The sequence below is a fragment of the Serinus canaria genome, chromosome 2 (assembly GCF_022539315.1).
Source record: "Serinus canaria isolate serCan28SL12 chromosome 2, serCan2020, whole genome shotgun sequence".
Lineage (NCBI taxonomy): Eukaryota > Metazoa > Chordata > Aves > Passeriformes > Fringillidae > Serinus > Serinus canaria.
This window is the reverse complement of record NC_066315.1, coordinates 10,419,684-10,438,856: the sequence shown is the minus strand read 5'-3', so window position 1 is coordinate 10,438,856 and position 19,173 is coordinate 10,419,684. Positions and strand designations below refer to the sequence as shown.

The following is a 19,173-nucleotide window of genomic DNA, read 5'->3' as shown; positions in this document are numbered from 1 at the left end:
GTGTCTTAGGAGCTTTGGCTTGTGTTAGGAACATGTCTGTTTGCTCTAGTGCACCTGCTGATGCCTGTGTGTATTGTGATGACCAGGAAGCACTGATTTCTAAGCCTGTCATATAAAATAACTGTGTTCCAGGCATGTACATTTTCCTGAAATTCTTCATGGCTTTCAAAGAGTCAGTCACTAGTGCTAATCACACTTACCTGGTAAAGTCCTGCTTCAGCTGCAAGACTGGGGTAGACCACGGTGTTATTAAGAATTATGCTGCTTTGATAGTGCACAGGGCACTAGCATGACACTGGCCTTTCTCTTAGGAAAGCCATTCATTGCTTTGCCACCTCCTTAAATTGAGGAATCGATCCAAGTATGGATTCTCAAGCCATCATGCTGCCGATTCACAAACGCGTCTGGGCGGAGCTGCACTTGAACAAGCATTAGCACTTAACTCACGGACCCTTGTGCTGGCTGTGAAAGCTATCAATTTTTTGGGTTTAGTTATGTTCAGAAGTGACAAAAAAATATTCTTGTTACTGCACTATACTGCTAGAGCCTTCATGGAGGTGAGCAATTTGACTGTTAACACCGCTTTGTTATTTGTGGCAACACTTCAGTGATTTCATGGCAGTCATTATTCTGCATGGCTTTTACTCCCACCCATGGCTCAGGAGTGGCAGTGTGTAGGTCCTTGCTATTGTGTCCTTTGTCTCCATTGCTGTGCTGTGGCAGCCAGCGGGTACACAGGAAGCCAAGATGTCAGTCCAGGCAATCCAGCTAATTCCTGCTCCATCCCCTTCAGTAGGGAACTGTCATCCAGTTCCTTGCTGTCTCTCCAAAGTGGGGCAGTGCTTTCTGGTTTTTCACCCTAGAGGAACATAATACAAAGAGGTGTCCCCGCAGTTGGCTGATGCAGAGCTTCTTCTTGTATTATAGCACACAATTAACTTCCTTATCTTAATTGGTGTTGTCAGTGAGCCAAGTTCACTTGTCCTACTCCACTCTTGGGTAGAGATTTACTCACTGTTTTTATATATAGGTAAGTGGGAAGTAAAGCCATCAAATGATCCCCCAGATCTCATATGACATTTTGATATTCTCATTTAGTTTTCTATTGCCTTAAATGACTACTGATGCAGGATCATGAGTTGGGGCTCCCTCCTTCCTGACTATATGTTGCTCATTGGGTCAGAACTGACTTATTTAAAAGAACAAACACATGTATACAAAGTAGAAAGAAATAAAACTTGCTAAAGTGTCTCAGTTTTAAGATTACATGAGACACTTAATGTATCTGTAGTAAAACCACAATCTCCATAGTGAACTGGAGGAGGGAAGAGCCCATGGCTGTGTTGGGGAGTACTGTGGGCAGCAGCACTGCCTGGCCAGCTGGGTGTCCTGTGTTTTCTGCCATGGCAGGGTCAGTGTTTGGTGTTATCTTAAGTGCACTTTTATTTTGCACTGTTTGTTTTGCACCTGGAAAAAGATGTTTGTGTACTGCTCACAGCTGCAGAAAAGGGACTTAAAGTGTCTCACAGGCACTAAGCCAGGAGAAGGAAGCCACGGGCTTGAATGTGTTTTGCCCCATGGCTTCCAGGTCTGCCTTGAAGATCTCCCTCCTACAGCAGTTGTGGACCTCTGAAACTGATGCTTTTCCTCACAATTTAATTTCCCCTAGATGTTTCTGAAGCTTCTTGCATGTGGTTTTGTTGTTTGGAAGATGCAGTTCATCTCCTTTTCCTGAATCATCATGATGTTGTACTGCAGTGGCAACATCTCAATTATCTTCATTTGTTTTTCTCCACATGCCATTGCCCTACATGAGTCGCTTGCTGTGGGAAATGTGGCACTGCTTTTTCTTAGCAAAACCTCTGTCACACAGCCTCAGTGTTAGGTAGAATTTTTGGGTGTGTTTTTCTAGGATTTCTATGAATATATGGCATTGCCATAAATTATTTCATTCCTGATAATGTAGATAAGGACTGTGTCGCTATAGGACACGAAGTAAAGCGTTGCAGACACTGGAATTCCCAAGGTAAAAAGAAGAGTGTTTAATTTCTGACTCCAACACTTACAGGCTTTCAAAAGTGACAGTGGATTGGAGGATGACAGTGCCACCTCTCCAAAGACACTGGACAAACCAACAGTCCATCAAATTTGTCCTTCTCCAGAAAAGAGTGTACAACCATAATTATTTATAGAAAAGTGTGTGAGAAAGTTTGTTATAAGAATGTAAGCATCAGAAGGCTTAGAAGAACTTAGAACAGGGTGACAGGACTGAGATAAGTAATGGTGCTTAGCATTTCATACAGACTGAAACATAATTTTTGGAAAAAATGTAGTCAAAATGTAGTCAAAATTAGTTATTAACTGTATATTGCTCATTTTCAGAGTTACAAAATCAAGGAGAAAAAAATCTGAACATTAAAGGGAGGAGAAAGTATTTATTTTGATATATAAAAGGGAGTAGGAAGTATTCCTTTTGATTATTTCAGTGATTTAGCAGTCAGGTTCACCTGACTGAAAGAATATTAAGGGAAATGAGAGCAAGTGTAATTATGCAGTACTATAGTATGGAGACAGAGGAGTTAAATGAAGACATTTTATTTGACTTAAGAGAGTGAATTATTAATCACAATCCGAGTAGAGGAAAATTTATGGATTCATTCTGTCTTCTAGGCGCCTATGAGATTTTACTCCAAGCATGTTTTTTAGCCAACCAGCCATTCCTCCACAGAATCGAAACAGACTTGACATTGCTGATAATCAAAGATTTAAGAGAAAAGCTGGATTTTGAGTGCAGTTTATTTTCACAAAGAAATAAGCATACAATGCCTGCCAACTTTTTTCAAAAGATGCTTTTTGAGAGTCCATTGAAACCCAACTGAGACTGATTGCAGTAATCACAGGATTTTCGGTTGGTCTGTAGTCTGCATAGAAATTCTTGTTTCCACGAATATAAACTCTTGTCCCTCTCCAATGAGCTGGCATTGAACTGCTTGGAAATAGTAGTGGAGAGTTTTTACATTTTGTTTTAATTGAAAAATATGAACATATTTCCAAGCATTGTTTTGTTGAATCCAATTTCAAGTTATTAGTCCTACATTTGAGCCCTAAGTGCAAGGGGCCAGTCTTGCTTGTGTTCTTACACTTACACGTGGTGTGTAACTACTTCTCAAAGGCAAAAAATTGTAGGAAAGAATCAATTTAATTTTGTCTGGTCCTCCTGCTCTTTACCCCTGTGCATCACACACCCAAGGCTCTGTGCTTTGTTAGCTCAAAGCTGAATGCATCAGCTGGGCTTGTCTGCTCAGGTTCTTCTCTGGAAGAGAGCAGGGAACCACATCATGCCACTGTTACAGATGCAGGTTTGCTTTCTTTTCCTGTTGTTTGTTTGAACTTTCCTGCTTAAGTCATTGCCTTCACTCTTATCTGGAAGTTGTCAAACAACATCAGTTTCTAGAAGTGTTGATATATCATGCTGCTATTATATTGCTATTGTAGTTTAATAGTTATTTTAAGAAGAAGCTTTCAAGAAAATGCTTAAAAAATAGCTAATTCACTATGGGAAAGGGATTAATAAAAGGTTTGAATCTTAAAATACTGGATGTTTAGGCTCAGCATATTTAAATGCTGCAGGTTTACAAGGCTATTTTTGTTGTTTTGCTGGAACAAGTTATTATTTTCAGCCTGGTTTGGTGTAGTTGTAGTTTACTTTCTGACCATTGGTAGGTAATAATGACTATAGATATTATTATCCCACAGGAACTAGTTTCCACAGATTACTATTGTGTTGTCACCAACTGACACCATCCAACCAAATGAGGTTTTAGATGATACACACTAAGTTTTCCTAGGAACCATTTTGCAGGAAGGTTTCAGTATCCATTGCAATGGTGTCTGCCTTTATTAGCTCATTAAAATATTTCCTAAATACTACTTTATGAAAAGTCATCTGTTTGTGAAATAAAAAATGCCAAGATTACTGTCTGTTTGCTCTTTCTATGTTGTTCATGACCCTGGAAAAAAGGTTTTTTAGAGAGAACCAGGAAAATAGCCACATCAGAAAAGCTGGCCAGAGGCAAGTACCGTGCAACCAATTGACACGACGCGCTTTAGGCACTGAACGTTCATTTTCTACTCCTAGTGTATGCTGAGCTCCTCCTCACTAGAAATCTTCCAAAATTCAATCAGAATGAGCTGTTTGGTTTTTTTTCCATTAATGCAGGGGTGGACCAGGCCTTACCACAAGAACGTCGGACTCCTGTCACTCCGTCCTCTTCCTCCCGGTATCACCGTCGCAGGTCCTCAGGGTCACGGGATGAGCGCTACAGATCGGGTGAGTGGCACTGAAGACCCCAGAACTGGAATGAAAATTTCACGTCTTGTTCTGTTCCTTGCTTTTTTAAAAAGAAGTTTGTTGTGAACTCGTGTAGCTCAGAGTGGGGAACATTCATTGTGCGAATAGAGACATGCTGTCCAAGCGTGCAGGGGTGGAGTTACAAAGCCAGGATTCATCTGGAACTGGATCTGGCAGTGAGTGTGAAGGGCTCCAAAAAAGCCTCCTGCAGGCACATTAGTGAAAAAGGGAAGAGAAGGGAAAACATGGTCCCACTGTTGAATGGGGAAGGAGACCAGTTGACTAAGGGCATGGAAAAGGCCAAGATAATTAATGTATCCTTTGCCTTCGTCTGTGCTGATGATATTTGAGCTCTGGAAACCAAGGCATGTGAGACCCATGGGAAAGTCTTGAGCAATGACAACCTACCCTTTGTGAAGGAGAATTAAGACAGGGAATATTTGAGCAAACTGAACAAGTAGAAGTCTGTGGTACATGAAGGGGATTCATCACTGACCAATGTGAGTACACTTTCAACTCCCCAAAAAGTTGTGTCAGTTGGGGGAGGTTTCTGCAGACTGAGAGAAAACAAGTTCATTGCTGTCTTCAGGAACAGCAAGAAATAGGATCTGGGAAACTGCAGGCCAGCCAGACTCTTCTCAATCTCTTGAGCAGGTGGTAGAGAAAATAATGCTGGAAGCTCTTTTTAATCAAATGAAGGACAAGGTGGTGATTGAGAGCAGACAGCACAGATTTACAAAGTTCTGTTAGTAGCTTGGTCAATTCATGCTTGATCAGCCTAATGACCTTCTACAATGAAATTACTCTCCTGGAGGTTGAAGGAGGAGCAGTGGAAGTTGGATGCCTTGACTTTAGTGAGGCTTTTGACAGTGTCTGTCATAATGTCCTCTTTGACAGACTGGTGAAATGTGGATTAGATAAGTGGACATTGAGATGGTCTGAAAATTGGCTGAAATTGACTTCAGAGAACTGTGATCTGTGACACAAAGTCCAGCTGGACACCAGTCTCTGATGGGTACTGTAGGGAATGAATACTGGCTCCAGCACCCCTTAATTGCTTCATTAGTGACTTTGTGACTCTTCACACTCTGCAGATAATACCAAATTGGAAGTAGCAGTTGGTGTAGCACACATGTGTAATGCCATTCAGAGGGATGTGGGCAGCTCTGAAACTTCTTTACTCTTACCTTTGAAGGTGCAAACTGCATGTACTGCCCTTAATAGGGTGAAGGCTAGGTGTGCTCAGCTGTTTGAACTGCTTCAGGGGCTGCTGCAGTATGAGCATCCTTCTCAGACAGCAGCCTGAGGCCACAGACTGGTTCATCTGGTGCTGCCTCTCTTGCAGCTGCAGAATTAGGGAGCCACAGACAGCACCCACCAGCCTTTGTGGCAGGGAGACCCTGGTGAGCTGAGAGTCAGAAGCCAGGGCTTGATGGTTATGGAGGGTCTTGAGAAGAGTAAATTTGACTGTGGTGGCTCTGGACTGTGTTTGAGAGATGCCTCTTGCTGGATGAAGACAGACTCATTCAAATATGAAACATTTGATTTAAGCCTAATAAAATGCTTTTTTTTCTCCACTGGCACAGGTTGCCAAGAGAAATTGTGGTGTCTCCATTCTTGAAGCTATTAAAAACCCTACTGGATGTAGCCCCAAGCAGTGTGCTGTAGATGACCCTGCTGAGAGCAGGGAGTTGGACTGGGTGGTCTCCAGAGGTTCCTGCTGACCTACTCCAGTCTGTGGTTCTGTGGCACAGTTGAATTTCACTGTACTGATTCTAGTTTGGTAATACTATAAGAAAAATATTTAATTTGCAGTATAGCAAGTTGGGAACATCATTATGCCCTAAATAGAAGCACTGATTAAAGGAAGATAAAATTAATTTCAGAGCTGAACAGAAGGGCAATAACTCATTTCCAAGTGAATGGGATCCACCTTTCTCCATGATACTGCTCCAGATATAACACAAAGTGAAGGAAGTGATTGGTTTAAAACTGGTTTATGATGGCTTCTCACAGCAAAAAGACATTGAGGTGTTGGAGCATGTCCAGAGAAGGGCAGTGAAACTGGCAAAGGGTCTGGAGCACAGGTCTTATGAGGAGCAGCTGAGGGAGCTGGAGGTGTTCACCATGAAGAAAAGAAGGCTCTGGGGAGATCTTATCACTCTCTACAACTCCCTGAAAAGAAACTGGAGAAAGGTGGGGTTCAGCCTTTCCTCACAAGTAAGAAGAGACAGGACAAGAGGAAATGGTCTCAAGTTGTGCCAGGAAAGGCAAAGAGTTGTCAACTCCAAAAGAGTTGTCAACCATTGGAACAGGCTGCCCAGGGAAGAGGTGGAATGGCCATCCCTGAAAGTGTTCAAAAGGCATGTGGATGTGGCACTGGGGGATGTGGTTGAGTAGTGAACACGGTGGTGCTGGGTTGATGGTTGGTCTGGATAATGTTATCTTTTCCAGCCTCAACAATTTTGTGACTCCACAAAGGAAAAGTGAGCTCTGAAACTTCTTTGCTCCTTCCTTTGAAGGTGTAATTAGGCAGAATTAGGGGGCCATAGAGAGCAGCACCCACCAGCCTTTGTGGCAGAGAGACCCTGGTGAACTGAGAGTCAGAAGCCAGGGTCTGTGGAGGGTGTCAAGGAGAGTAAATTTGACTGTGGAGGCTCTGGATTTTGTTTGGGAGATGCCTCTTGCTGGATGCAGTCAGACTCATTGTGCTGACACAACTGGAAAATTGTGGAGAACTCCTTATTAAACCTTTTGTAACATATCTCTGGTTCATTCCATTAGTCAAAGACCTTGCCAGTCCCATTTAAAGGAAAATTAAATGATAAATGTGGCAGAGAAAGTTCATGTGCATCCAGACCATTCTGATAAATTTTTAAAGCTCCCTCCTCCCCTCAGAAACCCTGGGTTCATACTGTAGATGTTGCCAATTTTTTGTTGAATAATGGTTGTGGTATCTGCATAATAATTCCTTGATATATAAGCTCCTAGAAGCTTCTCCAACTATACACTATAAATGGTCTGATTTCTACCCAGTTTTTTAATAGGTAAAAAATACTATTCCTGAGCTTGTCTAATTTGTGGGTGTTCAGCACATGGTCCTCAAATCTCCAAGCTGTGACTTGGAGAGCCGTTCTGTTCAAAACATGAGCATTTGACTGTGAGTTGAAAGTCTGCTTGAGCTGTGTTTGCCATTTGTACATGAAGATGTTGAGTCAGTTTGGGGATGGACAAAAGGAGACATGAGTCAGTTTGGAGGTGGGCAAAAGGAGACATCCTGCATATCTTCATTGTGTGCCTCTTCTGAGACCCCAGGAGTGTTCAGTTGGTGTTGCTGCCTCTTGGTTTCAGTTGCTGCCTTAAAAGGAAGGCATTTGTTCAGTGAAATGGTACATGAGGTCCTGTATTAGGGATGGGGCAAGTTGTAATTATATATGTGTGTGTGTGTGTATATATATGTATATATATATATGTATAAATAATAAAGGCACAAACTTCATTGCTGAGAAGAAAAGTAAGGAATTCAGTGTAAAGGGCTGTTATTAGTGCAGGAGTCTCACTGTAGGAGAGTCAGGGTGAGATATAAATATATATTTATAGAAATATAAATTCAGATCTTGCTGCTCTGAAAATGTCCTCAGTGTCAAAATTGAGAAGTTTAACAGTATTTTGGGACTTCTGGCCAGGCTTTGAATTCCTACCTTGGTTGCTGTGCAGCATGACTCCTCAGCAAGGCAACGAGCTCTCCAGCAAACTCGTTTGCAACTCCTGCATCTTCACTCACTCAAAAGAAAACCAAATGTAGCGAATTTCAGTGAAAGTAAATGTGGGTATACATTTCAATTTTTAAAAGTTATCAGATCATCTTGCAATTTACTTCCAGAGGAGCTTTGCTAAGATACACTGCAATGTTCGACCCTGGGAAAAAAACCCAACAAATAACCCTGAACTATGTCCTCCCCTTCTGTGTATTGCCCCTGTGAGATCAGAAGTCTGTTTCTTTCTTGCTCTGTTAATTACTCAATTATTACTGTAGGTTGCAAACTTGCAAGTCAGATTCCATTCTGGTTATCATGTTTTCAGATTCAGATTTGCTTCAGGTAGAAGTCTTTGTTTGGCTTGTTGTTTTGCTGTTCTTAACACTTCAGCATCTCTGCTCTGATCACATTGTGATTGTTAGATCCTAGCTGTTACCCAGATTGAGTGTTTCTTATCATATTTGGCACATCTACTTGGAAAAAGCCCAAAACAAAATGAATACACACTCTTTAACCAATAAGGAATTCCCATCTAGGAAAACATTTCCCTTCCTTAGTGTTTTTGCGCAGTTTATTTCAATTAACATCTGCAAATAAATTTCCCATTCCAACTCTGATCAAAGTCCTTTTCTGTCTCTTCTTGGTAAGGTTTTCCTAATTGGAAGTCTAAGATTCTGAACGTCATCCAGTTCTCCTTCCGTGCCTTTGCTTTTTATGTGGATTTAGATGTCAGCAAAGATTGCTAATGAACTCTCTTTGGAGACTCAGAATCATTGCTGCCACTAATATCACCTTCAACTTATCCTCTTGTATTATGCAAAATGTCAGACTGTGGCATTTTCAATCCCTACCTGTTTTCTTACTTCAATATTTATTATTATTATTATTATTATTATTATTATTATTATTATTATTATTTCATTAATGTTGTAACCAAATTTTTCAGCACTATAATTTCAAAAACTGGCTTTCTATGATTTTATATTCTAAATAAAATTGACACTTGAGTTTGTGGACACTATTTTTTCCCTAAATATTCCTGGGATATTTTTTGTTTCAAGATAATTGGATTTTAGAATTCAGCCTGCACTGGAAATTTAGTCTAATTCTTTAAAACCAAAAAGGTTTAAAATTTCCTGGCTGCTTCTTTTTATACAGGAAGGGAGCCTGAAACCACAATGTTTCAAAATGTCAGCTTTGATCATTTTTCAGATGTCTAAAGAAATAGAAAATGCTATAAAGTGTAGTAACTGAATTAGTGCAGGGTGAAACGATATTATTTACTTTATACAAATGTGGCAAATAGTTTAGCTGATATTAATCCAAAAACATTCCTTGTTTTGTTTACTACTGATTAAAAAAAAAAAATCTCTTATTATTTCCACATTTGGAAACAGTATTTGGAAGGGTTTGCCAAGTGTAGATCATGGCAATGTTTTTCTCTCAGCAACTGCCATTCCCTGTCTGCTGCTTGTGCTGTAACATTTTCTGGGGGCTCGAGATGACACTGAAGCCAAATGGTGCTGTAGGCTGGATCAGGAACTTTTGCCAAGAGGCTTTTCTGGCCCAGTGGATTTTCAGGCAGGACAGCTCAGGCAGAGGAATGCTGGCTTGCCCAGCACTCTGCATGTGGAATAGAAGTCAGCATGGGCTTGGTCTGCTGATGGGCTGCAGAGTCAGGCTCAGACTGCAGCATGAGTGAATGATGGACATGGAGATGTAGCTGCAGTTGGTTAATTCAGCTTTTGTTTCCTTGGTGCCCTTTAGGAGCTCGGTTTCTCAGGTACTTTTGGAAGCTGCAGATCCGTGGATTTGGAATGGTGTGTTGAGATAAGGAGATGGGAATGATGTGGTGGATTATTCAAGGGGTAGCCTGAACAGCCCAGCTTCCCCACTGCTGCTGTGCTGTCTGAATGAGCTCTCTCAGCTGAAGACTGACATTTTCAGAGGCTCTTGTCCCTCTGTACTGTCACTGGGGCCCTGTTTGCTTGCTGGTGGCAGTGGCTGCATTCTGCTCTTGCTAACACTGAAAACCCTCATAGGAGAACCTGAAGTTTCTGCCACCATTATTTAAAATGCCATCATATGAACTGTCTTGCTTTTGGAGGAATGGTCTTTTTGGTGCTTAAAAACCCCTCTGCAGTAGCCCTGTGGTGACAGTCCTGCCTGAGCTTGGCCCTTGCCTGTGGCTGCCGTGGTGGTGGCCGGAGCTGAGCTGGGCTCTGCTGCCACGTAAAGGCTGCAGTGCAGTACAGCAGCAGCTGCTGGGGCCCTGCCAGGGGACAGAGCCCTGGGCAGCTGGGCAGCTCCTTGGCATCAGAAACTGTGTTCTTGGTCACCATAAATCTCAGTTCTTTGTTTCCCAGCTGGCCATGGTCTGTGGGGTTCAGAGAGCAGCTCTCTCTCAGCACCTTTCTGGAGAGCAAGTGTGTTATCCTCCCCCAGCTGGGTGATCAACACACAAGGAGCTGAAACACCAGGTCCTTTCCAACTTCCATTTTCCCAAAAGGACACCCTGTGGCCTTTAGATGAGGCCAAAGCAAGAAGCTTGAGTTCTCCATCCCAATGCTGAAAACCAGAGCATCTCCTCATGCCAGGACCTGGCTTTTACTATTTCCACACTTGTCAGTAATATAAAACCCACCTAAAATCAGAATGGATGATGTAAAAAATGTGCACCAATAAAATTCAAAAGCTAAAAAAAGAGCAGCATTAATTGCTAGGGAATGTGGTGTAGTATATTCAAAGGCATATGGATAGTGTCTCTACGCTTTCTACTGCACCAGAATTCTCCTCTGATAAGATAAGGGTGGCACAAATGGGTTGGGCCAAGGTTATCAAGTCTCTTGTTTTTCATGAACTTTGTTACAGGCCTTGAAGGTGATCAGAGCACTGCCTGGAGCAGTGTAATCCTTAAGAGAAGTGAGACCAATGAGCTCTAAAAACTGAGTTTTCCAGATGTCAGGAATGATGTGGGAAGTAGCAATGTAAGTGGAATTGTGCTGCCTCTGTGTCTGGAGGTTCATGGTGTCCTAGAAGTAAGACCAGCAAAAGAGAGTACATGCAGTGCCTGGATTCAGTGGACAGGTTTTAAAAGGCACAGCAGCAGGTGAGCACAGCTGGGAGCTGAGAAATGGAGTGTTTTGAGGAATGCCATTTGTGGAATCAGCATCTCTCAGCTGGTAGCATGGAGGAAGGGTATGGGCTGTAGGGTGGCTGTGGTACCTGCACTCCCAGCTGAGAGAGTACCTCCCTTCTGAACTTTCTGGTGATTTTTTTCCCCATAATTTAAGTGTTGGAGGTGAGAAAGAAAAAATTGTTCTGGTACAGCATCCTTGGAGAGCTGCCAGCCCCTGTCCTAGAGATCCCACCACTGCAGAGAATAGCCCATTTTCCAAGTGCACTCAGTACTCCTTTTAAAAAACAACATGGGAGATACTTGGAGGTGCTGCCAAAACAAATGTACCCTAACTACACCTCTCACAGCTCAAACTCCTGAGCCACCTTTCCCACTCTGGTCTTCAAAGGGGAAAAGACAGAATAATTTATACTGAGCATGAAATTGTTAAACTTCAGAACAAATCATCATTGAGGCTCATTTGAAATATGATAATTAGGAATGAAAGAGCATTCCCTGTAGACCCAAGTCCTAGAGATGCTGGCACCAGACCTTTCTTAGCTGAGCTGCTCTGCTTTAGGAGCCTCAGTACCTGTCTCACCCTGTGTTTGTTCTCATTTACCATGAGGTAGGTGTGTGCATGAACCCTAACAAAGGTTGGTCACATTTTGTGTCTTTTCAGCTTACCTCATGGTGATTAGAAAATATGCAGGTAACTTCTATTTTGTGGTTTTGAAAGGATGTTCAAGATCTCGTTCTGCAATCCTGCCAGAACTGACAAAAAATAATTGCACTATGACATTATGAGAGCTGTGCATGCTAAAGGATGGAATGGGAAGATTTGAGGAATCATTTTTACTGAACCCTCATCATTTAGCATTTTTCCAAAGAACAAGGAGAAAGGAAAATGTTTTTAATGTGCTATCTATTAGAATGGGACTGCATATAAATGTTCATGTGACTGATCATAAAACAAACAATATTTTAACCCTAAATTTGAGTGAGGGTTGCTTGTAGAAGTTAATTTGAAATCATTAACCTAGCTGTAAACAGACTTATTCAGTAATTGTCTCCTATCTGATTTTGCTTGCTTACAAATTTCAAGTTACAACTCAATCAGAACAAAAAAGAAGTTGAAGAAAAATGCTGGCAAATATGTAATTTTATGACCACATCCTTGCTTTTGACCCAGCAGAAAAAGTTTGTGAGGATAAGTATAGAGCTCTTGAGAAAAATTATTTGAGGATCTCTGGAGAGAAACAAATATAAAGTTAGTTTAGTTCAGATTGCATAGTGAGGGGGCCTGAGATGAGATCACTGTGTGAAGCTGACTTCCAGAGTGCATTACAAATGGGATAATAAATAAATGGTGGGATGGAAATTATTAGTGGGAGACCTGCATGTTGGAGTTTTATTTCACTTATAAGTAGAGTTAATACAATCTTAAAACTCAGAGTTTTGAGAAAAATATTTTAAAATTACCTTTATTATAATACCTGAAGAATCCTAATTAAAGCAAAAACTGTGCAAAACCAGCTGTGGAGTCAGAGAGAGTTCAATCTGTTGTTTTGGTGTCCTCTGTTTGCAGCATGTGAGCTCTGTGCTTCACATCCTGCCCATCCTTTCCCAGCCACGTGTTCAGCTCCTCTTTTCCTTCTGCCCAGAATTATGGATCGCTGCTCTGCCAGCCAGAGTGGGAGATGACAGCCATGCTCCTCTTCCTTTCTGACCACATGAGAACATACCAAGCATCTGGTTTGTGCATGTGTGCAGCAGGTGGGGATGGAAGATGCTCAGGAGGTGCTCAGCATTGGCTGAGGGATGGCACAGCCCTTCAGGGAGTGCAAGGAGCAGCACCAGTGGGGCTTGTTGGCTGCAGCATCCATGAACAGCCAAGCCTTTGGCAGTGGTACATCCATGGGAATGCACATCTTTTCTAAAGCACTGACCTTTAACTGCCAAAAATGGTACAGATCAACAAAAGTCAGTCCCAAATTTGTGAAAAGACAGCAGAAGTTTCCCTTGCATCTCCATGTATCCCCAGTTCCCAGTAAAGCCAGAGGCCTAATATACATATAGCTTAAATATCCCAAAGGCAGAAACTTGCACACTTAAGTTGTTTTTTGAAAGGTAAGCAACAGTTTATTTCTGTTAGTAACCTCCACAGCCCTCCTATAAATGAGAGTTATCTTAGAGCAGCTGTTCTTGCATTCAGTCATGTGTAGACTGTTGTGAATGCCATATTTCAGAATTAATAGCACACCTGCTTCCAGATGGAGAGAAATTAGGTGTCACACTGTCTGGGCCATGTGCTTTCCTATCTTAATACCCAGAGAGATTGTAAAAGTATTCTGAGACTGCTTCATTATAGCATCACCCCCAGCAAAGATCTGTTATTATATGGACTCACTTTCACATTCCCAGGGGTGAGATGATTTCCAAGGGACTGATTTGTGTTGGATGAACACAGCAGAATTTTTATGAAACTACTTGCTCTCTATCTGCCTGAAAATAACCCAGTGATGTCAGCCAGGACAATGAAAAGACAAAACCCAACTGTAATCTGTTCTGATGATACCACATTTACCATGTTTCACCCTATTTAGCATGTCCTGATCGCATTTCCAATAAATGTAGCTACCAAGTTATCTCTGTTCAGAGTATTTACAGGCTGCTTATTAGGAAATGAATTCTCAGTGTTTCCTTTGTCTCCATGGTAGCTCTGACAAAGGTCTGATTAAACTCAGAAGCAACTTTCATGCTTTCAACTACTGGTTTCCTGTAAGACAGCAATTACCAACCTTCTCTCTGTATAATTACTCAGCATACAATTGCTATACTTACCATTGTCTTACCCAGAATTTTCAGCCAAAATTCACCTTTGATAATGCTATTTTCCTATAGTGTCACCTGTTTCCCTGTAATAAGTAGAAATTGTTTTGATTATTCTGTTGCACTCTGTGTTGATGCAGCAGAAAATGGCCTTGCTTCCACTGGCTCCTCTGTCTGTTCTTCCAGCTGTTTTCCTTGATGCCATCCCAGCTGCTTGCTTCCCTATGACAGAGATTTATTTGTGGTTTTACTTATTTGTTAAATGTCTGACTTCAGGGCTGATCCTCTACTGCATTATAAATGAGACATAACTAGGTATAATATGCACCTAAATAACCTCTAATTAAAAATCCTTTGTATTCTCAACTCATTAGAGCCGAGCATCAGCCTTCTTGATCTTGATAATCTGCCATCCTCTGAGTGAGTTAGTTGTGTTTGAGGGCTATCCTGTGACAAGCAAGGAGTCTAAACCTTCTCAGGGCTTACTCCCAGTTGTCATCCATCATGTTACCAGGAATTGGCTGCTAATGCAGAGGAATAAAGATTGTTTCCAATGGCTGGCTCAAAACAAGAAAAAACAAACAAACAAAAAAAAAACAACGCAGATTTCAGGGGAGAGGAATGAGAATTGGAATTACATGAGCCAAAAGGACGAAACAGAAGAGATGGATGAATTCAGATCACAACTAGGTTTATCTCCAGGCAGTTTTATTCTTTCAGGAGCACATCCCCTGAAAGGAGGGATGGAGGTAGTACCATTACCTCACAACAGGCAAGCCAGGCTGCAGGAGATGGTAGGGACTCTGTTGGGTAATTCTGCATCTGTACAGAAAAAAATTAGGCAACAGCTTGTTTTTTCCTATTTCCATTTCTTAAACTGCTGGTGATTGCATATGAAGGATTCTTAATTCCTGGGAAACTGAAAACATGAGCAAAACCAGAAGAAGGAATATATTTTATCAGAAACAGATTCTAAAATCTTGATTCTGGTAATGCACAACTCCTGTCTACAGCCAGCCTAATTTCTTGTCTCAAGAAGAGACAGGGCTGCGTGGTAAATGAGATGCAGGAGAACTGCTTGACACACAGTGGCAAGACCTGATTTAAGTACAAAAGAAGATAATGTTTTTCTTTTGTGTGCTGAGGCATTTTATGCAAGGGCTGTGAGGAACAGTTTTATAATGTGGAATTTTTTAATGCAGCTGTGCTGGCTGTGGGAGGAGCCCCCTGTTCTGTGATCTGTGCAGAGCTCATACCCAGATCCCTGATCTCTGAGGAGGTGCTGCTTTGCTTACAGTATTTTGAGTGTTTGACTTGCCTAGGGAGCAATTGCAGCTAATATTGAAGAAAGGAAGCTGCTGAGGCAAGTTAAACTTATGTAGGGAAAAAAAAACCTTAATAAGCCCTCCACCTTGAGAAAGAATGCAACTGTAATTTGTTGAATAGGTTTTTGTTCTTTTAAAATAGATCTAAAGAAAAAGGAGCAAGTTCATTTGCTAAAAGCTGCAAAGGTCTTTAGGAGGACTAGGAATTTGCAGCATATTTCAAATGTCTCAGTTGCATTTCAGAGCTTTAAAGGACGCTCTCTCTGACCCAAGTAAGGAATGGGGCATCCCTGTTCTTGGGGTGGAAGGGGTAGGGTTAGTCAGGATTATATTCCATGCCAGATGAGAATGCACTCTTTGGAAGAGTGCTCTTCTAGCAGCTGTAGAGAAACATGAAATGCTGCAGCAGGGCTCCACATGTGGAGCAGGAAATGGCTGGCCTTGTTCATCACACAACAATTGTTTTTTTGCTTCAGGAAAAGAAGCCTGATTTGCTTGTGGAGACAGCTGAGCCTAAAAGGATCCTACATACTGTCTTCCCTAAAGGAGATGAGTAGGAGAGGGCAGCTTGTCATAGACGGAAGTCTCCACTTCTTCGAAGTATGCATATATTTGTGCAAGGAGGAGAGAAAGTATGTTCCCCAAAAAAGGCTTCATGAAAAGTTCCAAAGAGACTTATATCATCCCAGAGCCAGTTAAAACCATCCAGCTCAACTTCTGACTAAATAAAAGTTTGTAGTGTTCTCCCCGAAAAGGATTTCAGGACAGCATATGGAATAAATGGTCAAAGAACACTGTGAACAAGGAGTCAAAAGTATCAGCAGTCTGAAATTAACAGTGGCTATTTCTGTATTTCTGGGCATTACTATTTGACCTTTGACCACTGCCCACCTGTCAGCAGTAAACACTGCTCTGTCCCTATCTTCTGTCACTCAGTCACCCCATTTGAGGAGGGTGTCCATAGCAAGCTGTGTCTGTGCAGTAATGGCTGTTTTAGTGGGGTTGGCTTTTTTTGGTGAGTCTTTCCAGTTGGGCCAGGAGCACACTGTTGTGCCAAGTTATGAGATAAACCAGATGAGAAGAGTGACTGCACTAAGCAGAGCACCTCCCAGGAAAGCTGGGCCATTCATCCTGCTGATGGCATGAGGAATTTGCAACAGTGGAGAGTTTGTGGTTATGGAGCTCCTTGGCCAGAACCATAGTCATCACTCTGGAAGTCTGAACTTGCAGACCCTCATTCTCTGTGCCAGTTTTAATTTCTTTGCCCTTGGTTTTGAGATCTCATCTCATATTGTATAATAACAGATCATTAGCTATTTGAAAGGAAACTTTCTTTCTATCACCTGCTTGTTTTTACAGTTCCCCTTCCTTTCTATTTCACTTACTGACTTTATTCCCAAAAGTAAGCTTGCCCTTTCTGTCCTGTCATAGAAAGTAAAGGAAGAGAATAAACAGGTAAAAATGCTTGAATGCAACAGGGAAAAGACTGGGGACAGAGCTGTTGTGTCTGCAGTTTGCAGCCCATAAGAAATATGTCAGATTGAATGCTGAGCACCAGGTTGATTGGTGTTAAGAAACAAGCGCAATTTAAAAAGTGAACATTCCCAAGCTTGTTGCTTTGCTCTTTCCCATTTATTGATTCTTTGAGTACAAACACACAAACTGTATTCAATGTGTGGTTGGCCAAGATAAAACAGTGAAGGACCACTGTGCCTTACTTCCCACTACTGTAGACAGAGGTAATGATATTTTACTCTATGCTCCAGATTTTCTGTAAGACATTCTTGTGGAAAAAGCCAGGTGGGAAGAGTAAAATGATTTTTTTACCTACAGAAGAGCTTTGAAGGGTCAAGATCTGGAGTCATTTTATCAGCTATAACAATGTAGTTAGAACGTCACATGAAAGAACATTTCACCTAAAAGCAAGATTTTTCCACTTAGAAAAAGCCTTCCACTCAGAAGACTTGAGTGCAGTTACATCAAGGTATATTTCTGTTTGAAACTCTATCAGAAATTTATAGGAGGTAAGAAATTACAGCAAGCAACACTATAAAGAAAGACAGAAGAGGTGTTCCTTTAATGATTTTTTTTTTAATGCAGGCATCAAGTTTTCCTACTTGAATAATTTTTTCAGGAAAAATTAATGAGAAATCTGTGTTTTATAGCCATACTCAATCACAGTATGAATTCAGTTAGTTTGGGTGTGCCAGGGTAGATTGAGAAGGAATTCAGACACTTTTATGAGACCTGCAAGACAGGGGCATCACCCTACCAGAGACTGTTTGAAATTCTAATGGGATGTTCCTGCTGATGCTGTGTGTGATGTGTGGAGAATACAAACTGCTGTGTGATGATGGGATCTGGGGGGATAGCAGTTTCCTGTCCCAAAGGAACTTGGATGTCTTCTTACTTTGTCCCAATGTGCATCTCAAATGGTTTCCTTTCTTTAAAGAACAAGGAGCATCCAGTTCCTGTTGTATAAATTCCTGTTGCACGTCTCCTTGTATTTTTTCAGTAGCTGTTAGGGACAGCTTTGAGGAACCAGTGAATTACATACAATAGGATGGACATACCACAGCCCATCTTTGACTGAGCTAAAGGGAAAGAGCTACCACACTCCTGTTCAAATTCATGAGAAGCTGATTATCAGGGATACTGGTGATAATTGTACATTTCAACTTGGATTTAAATCCATGCTTCAGGAAAGTACAATAAGAGATTATTGCATTTTGGTTAACATTCCTTATGCTACATAAGCAAAGTTGTTTTGTAGACCAGAAAAGCAAAGGTAAAACCTAGGGAAAAGCAAGGTATGTGTATGCAAAGTGCATATCTGAAGCTGATATTTGTTGGGAGCAAACCTGCTTACTATTTCTGTCTTGCTGTGGTTGCAGGATAGATTTTGTAACCCATGAGTTGCTCTCAAATGTAATTCTGAAGTATCAGTCTGGCTTTCCCTCACCTCTCTGATTTCTCAATGTTTTGGTCTTGGTCTTGAGACATGAAGGGCTTGAAGGCTGTTCATTAGCTTAACCAAGTCCTCCTCTGTGCAAGACTGTCCAGACAGGTTAAGAGCATCTTCAGAACCCACCAAGAGGCTTTCATTCAAAAGGAAGAACATACATTCTATATCAGCTACATTCTATATTCTATATTCTTTACCCAATCCTTAGCCATTCTTTATATGCCTAGAGAAACTTTGTTTAGCCATGAGTTTTATTCCTGAGAGAGAACATTGTGAAAAGATCTTCACCCAAGCTTGACAGTTTATGCTGCATTTTATTCCTCTCACTCTAAACTCCTGTAAACTCTTGTTGATGCTCCCTGGACCATCCCTGGATTATCTGTCCTCAGTATTTTCTAGACATGTGTCCCAGGGTTTTTTGGTAGCCTCCATAATCTGAGTAATGCCTTCTAAATATTTGAGTTTGCAGGCTGGGCTGGCAGCAGGTGTGTAAGTTCCTTCTTCCCAGTCAGCTTCCCTCTTGTTTATTCAGAGTTTCTTGTCTTTGACATTGTTTTGCTTTCCTGTGAGGTATGGGGTTTTTTAGCTATCTATAGTGTGGTTTATTCCATGGTAGCCCATTACAAATAAACATATCAAGATTGTGCCTTATTAGGAAAACAATTCAATTCCTGGACTCCTGTGGACTCTTTTGAAAATTAAAACCCTGCAGAGTGTTTTTAATTAAGCTGATGAGTCTACCTTCTTATATCAAAACAGCATCAAAAAGGAAATCAAAGAATCCACAAGTTCTGATTCAGCATCCAGCTGTCACTAAGCATTTT

General features: G+C 41.3%; 1 protein-coding gene across 5 annotated transcripts in view; it reads left to right on the top strand.

The window, feature by feature from the left end:
- Positions 1 to 19,173, top strand: part of DIP2C (disco interacting protein 2 homolog C) — a 308,290-nt gene that overhangs the window by 172,947 nt on the left and 116,170 nt on the right. For all 5 annotated transcript variants that reach the window (XM_030230923.2, XM_030230938.2, XM_030230931.2 and 2 more), the window contains one exon: positions 4,220 to 4,330. In XM_030230923.2, the coding sequence (XP_030086783.1) occupies positions 4,220 to 4,330 (111 nt within the window). The remainder of the gene's footprint in view (positions 1 to 4,219; positions 4,331 to 19,173) is intronic.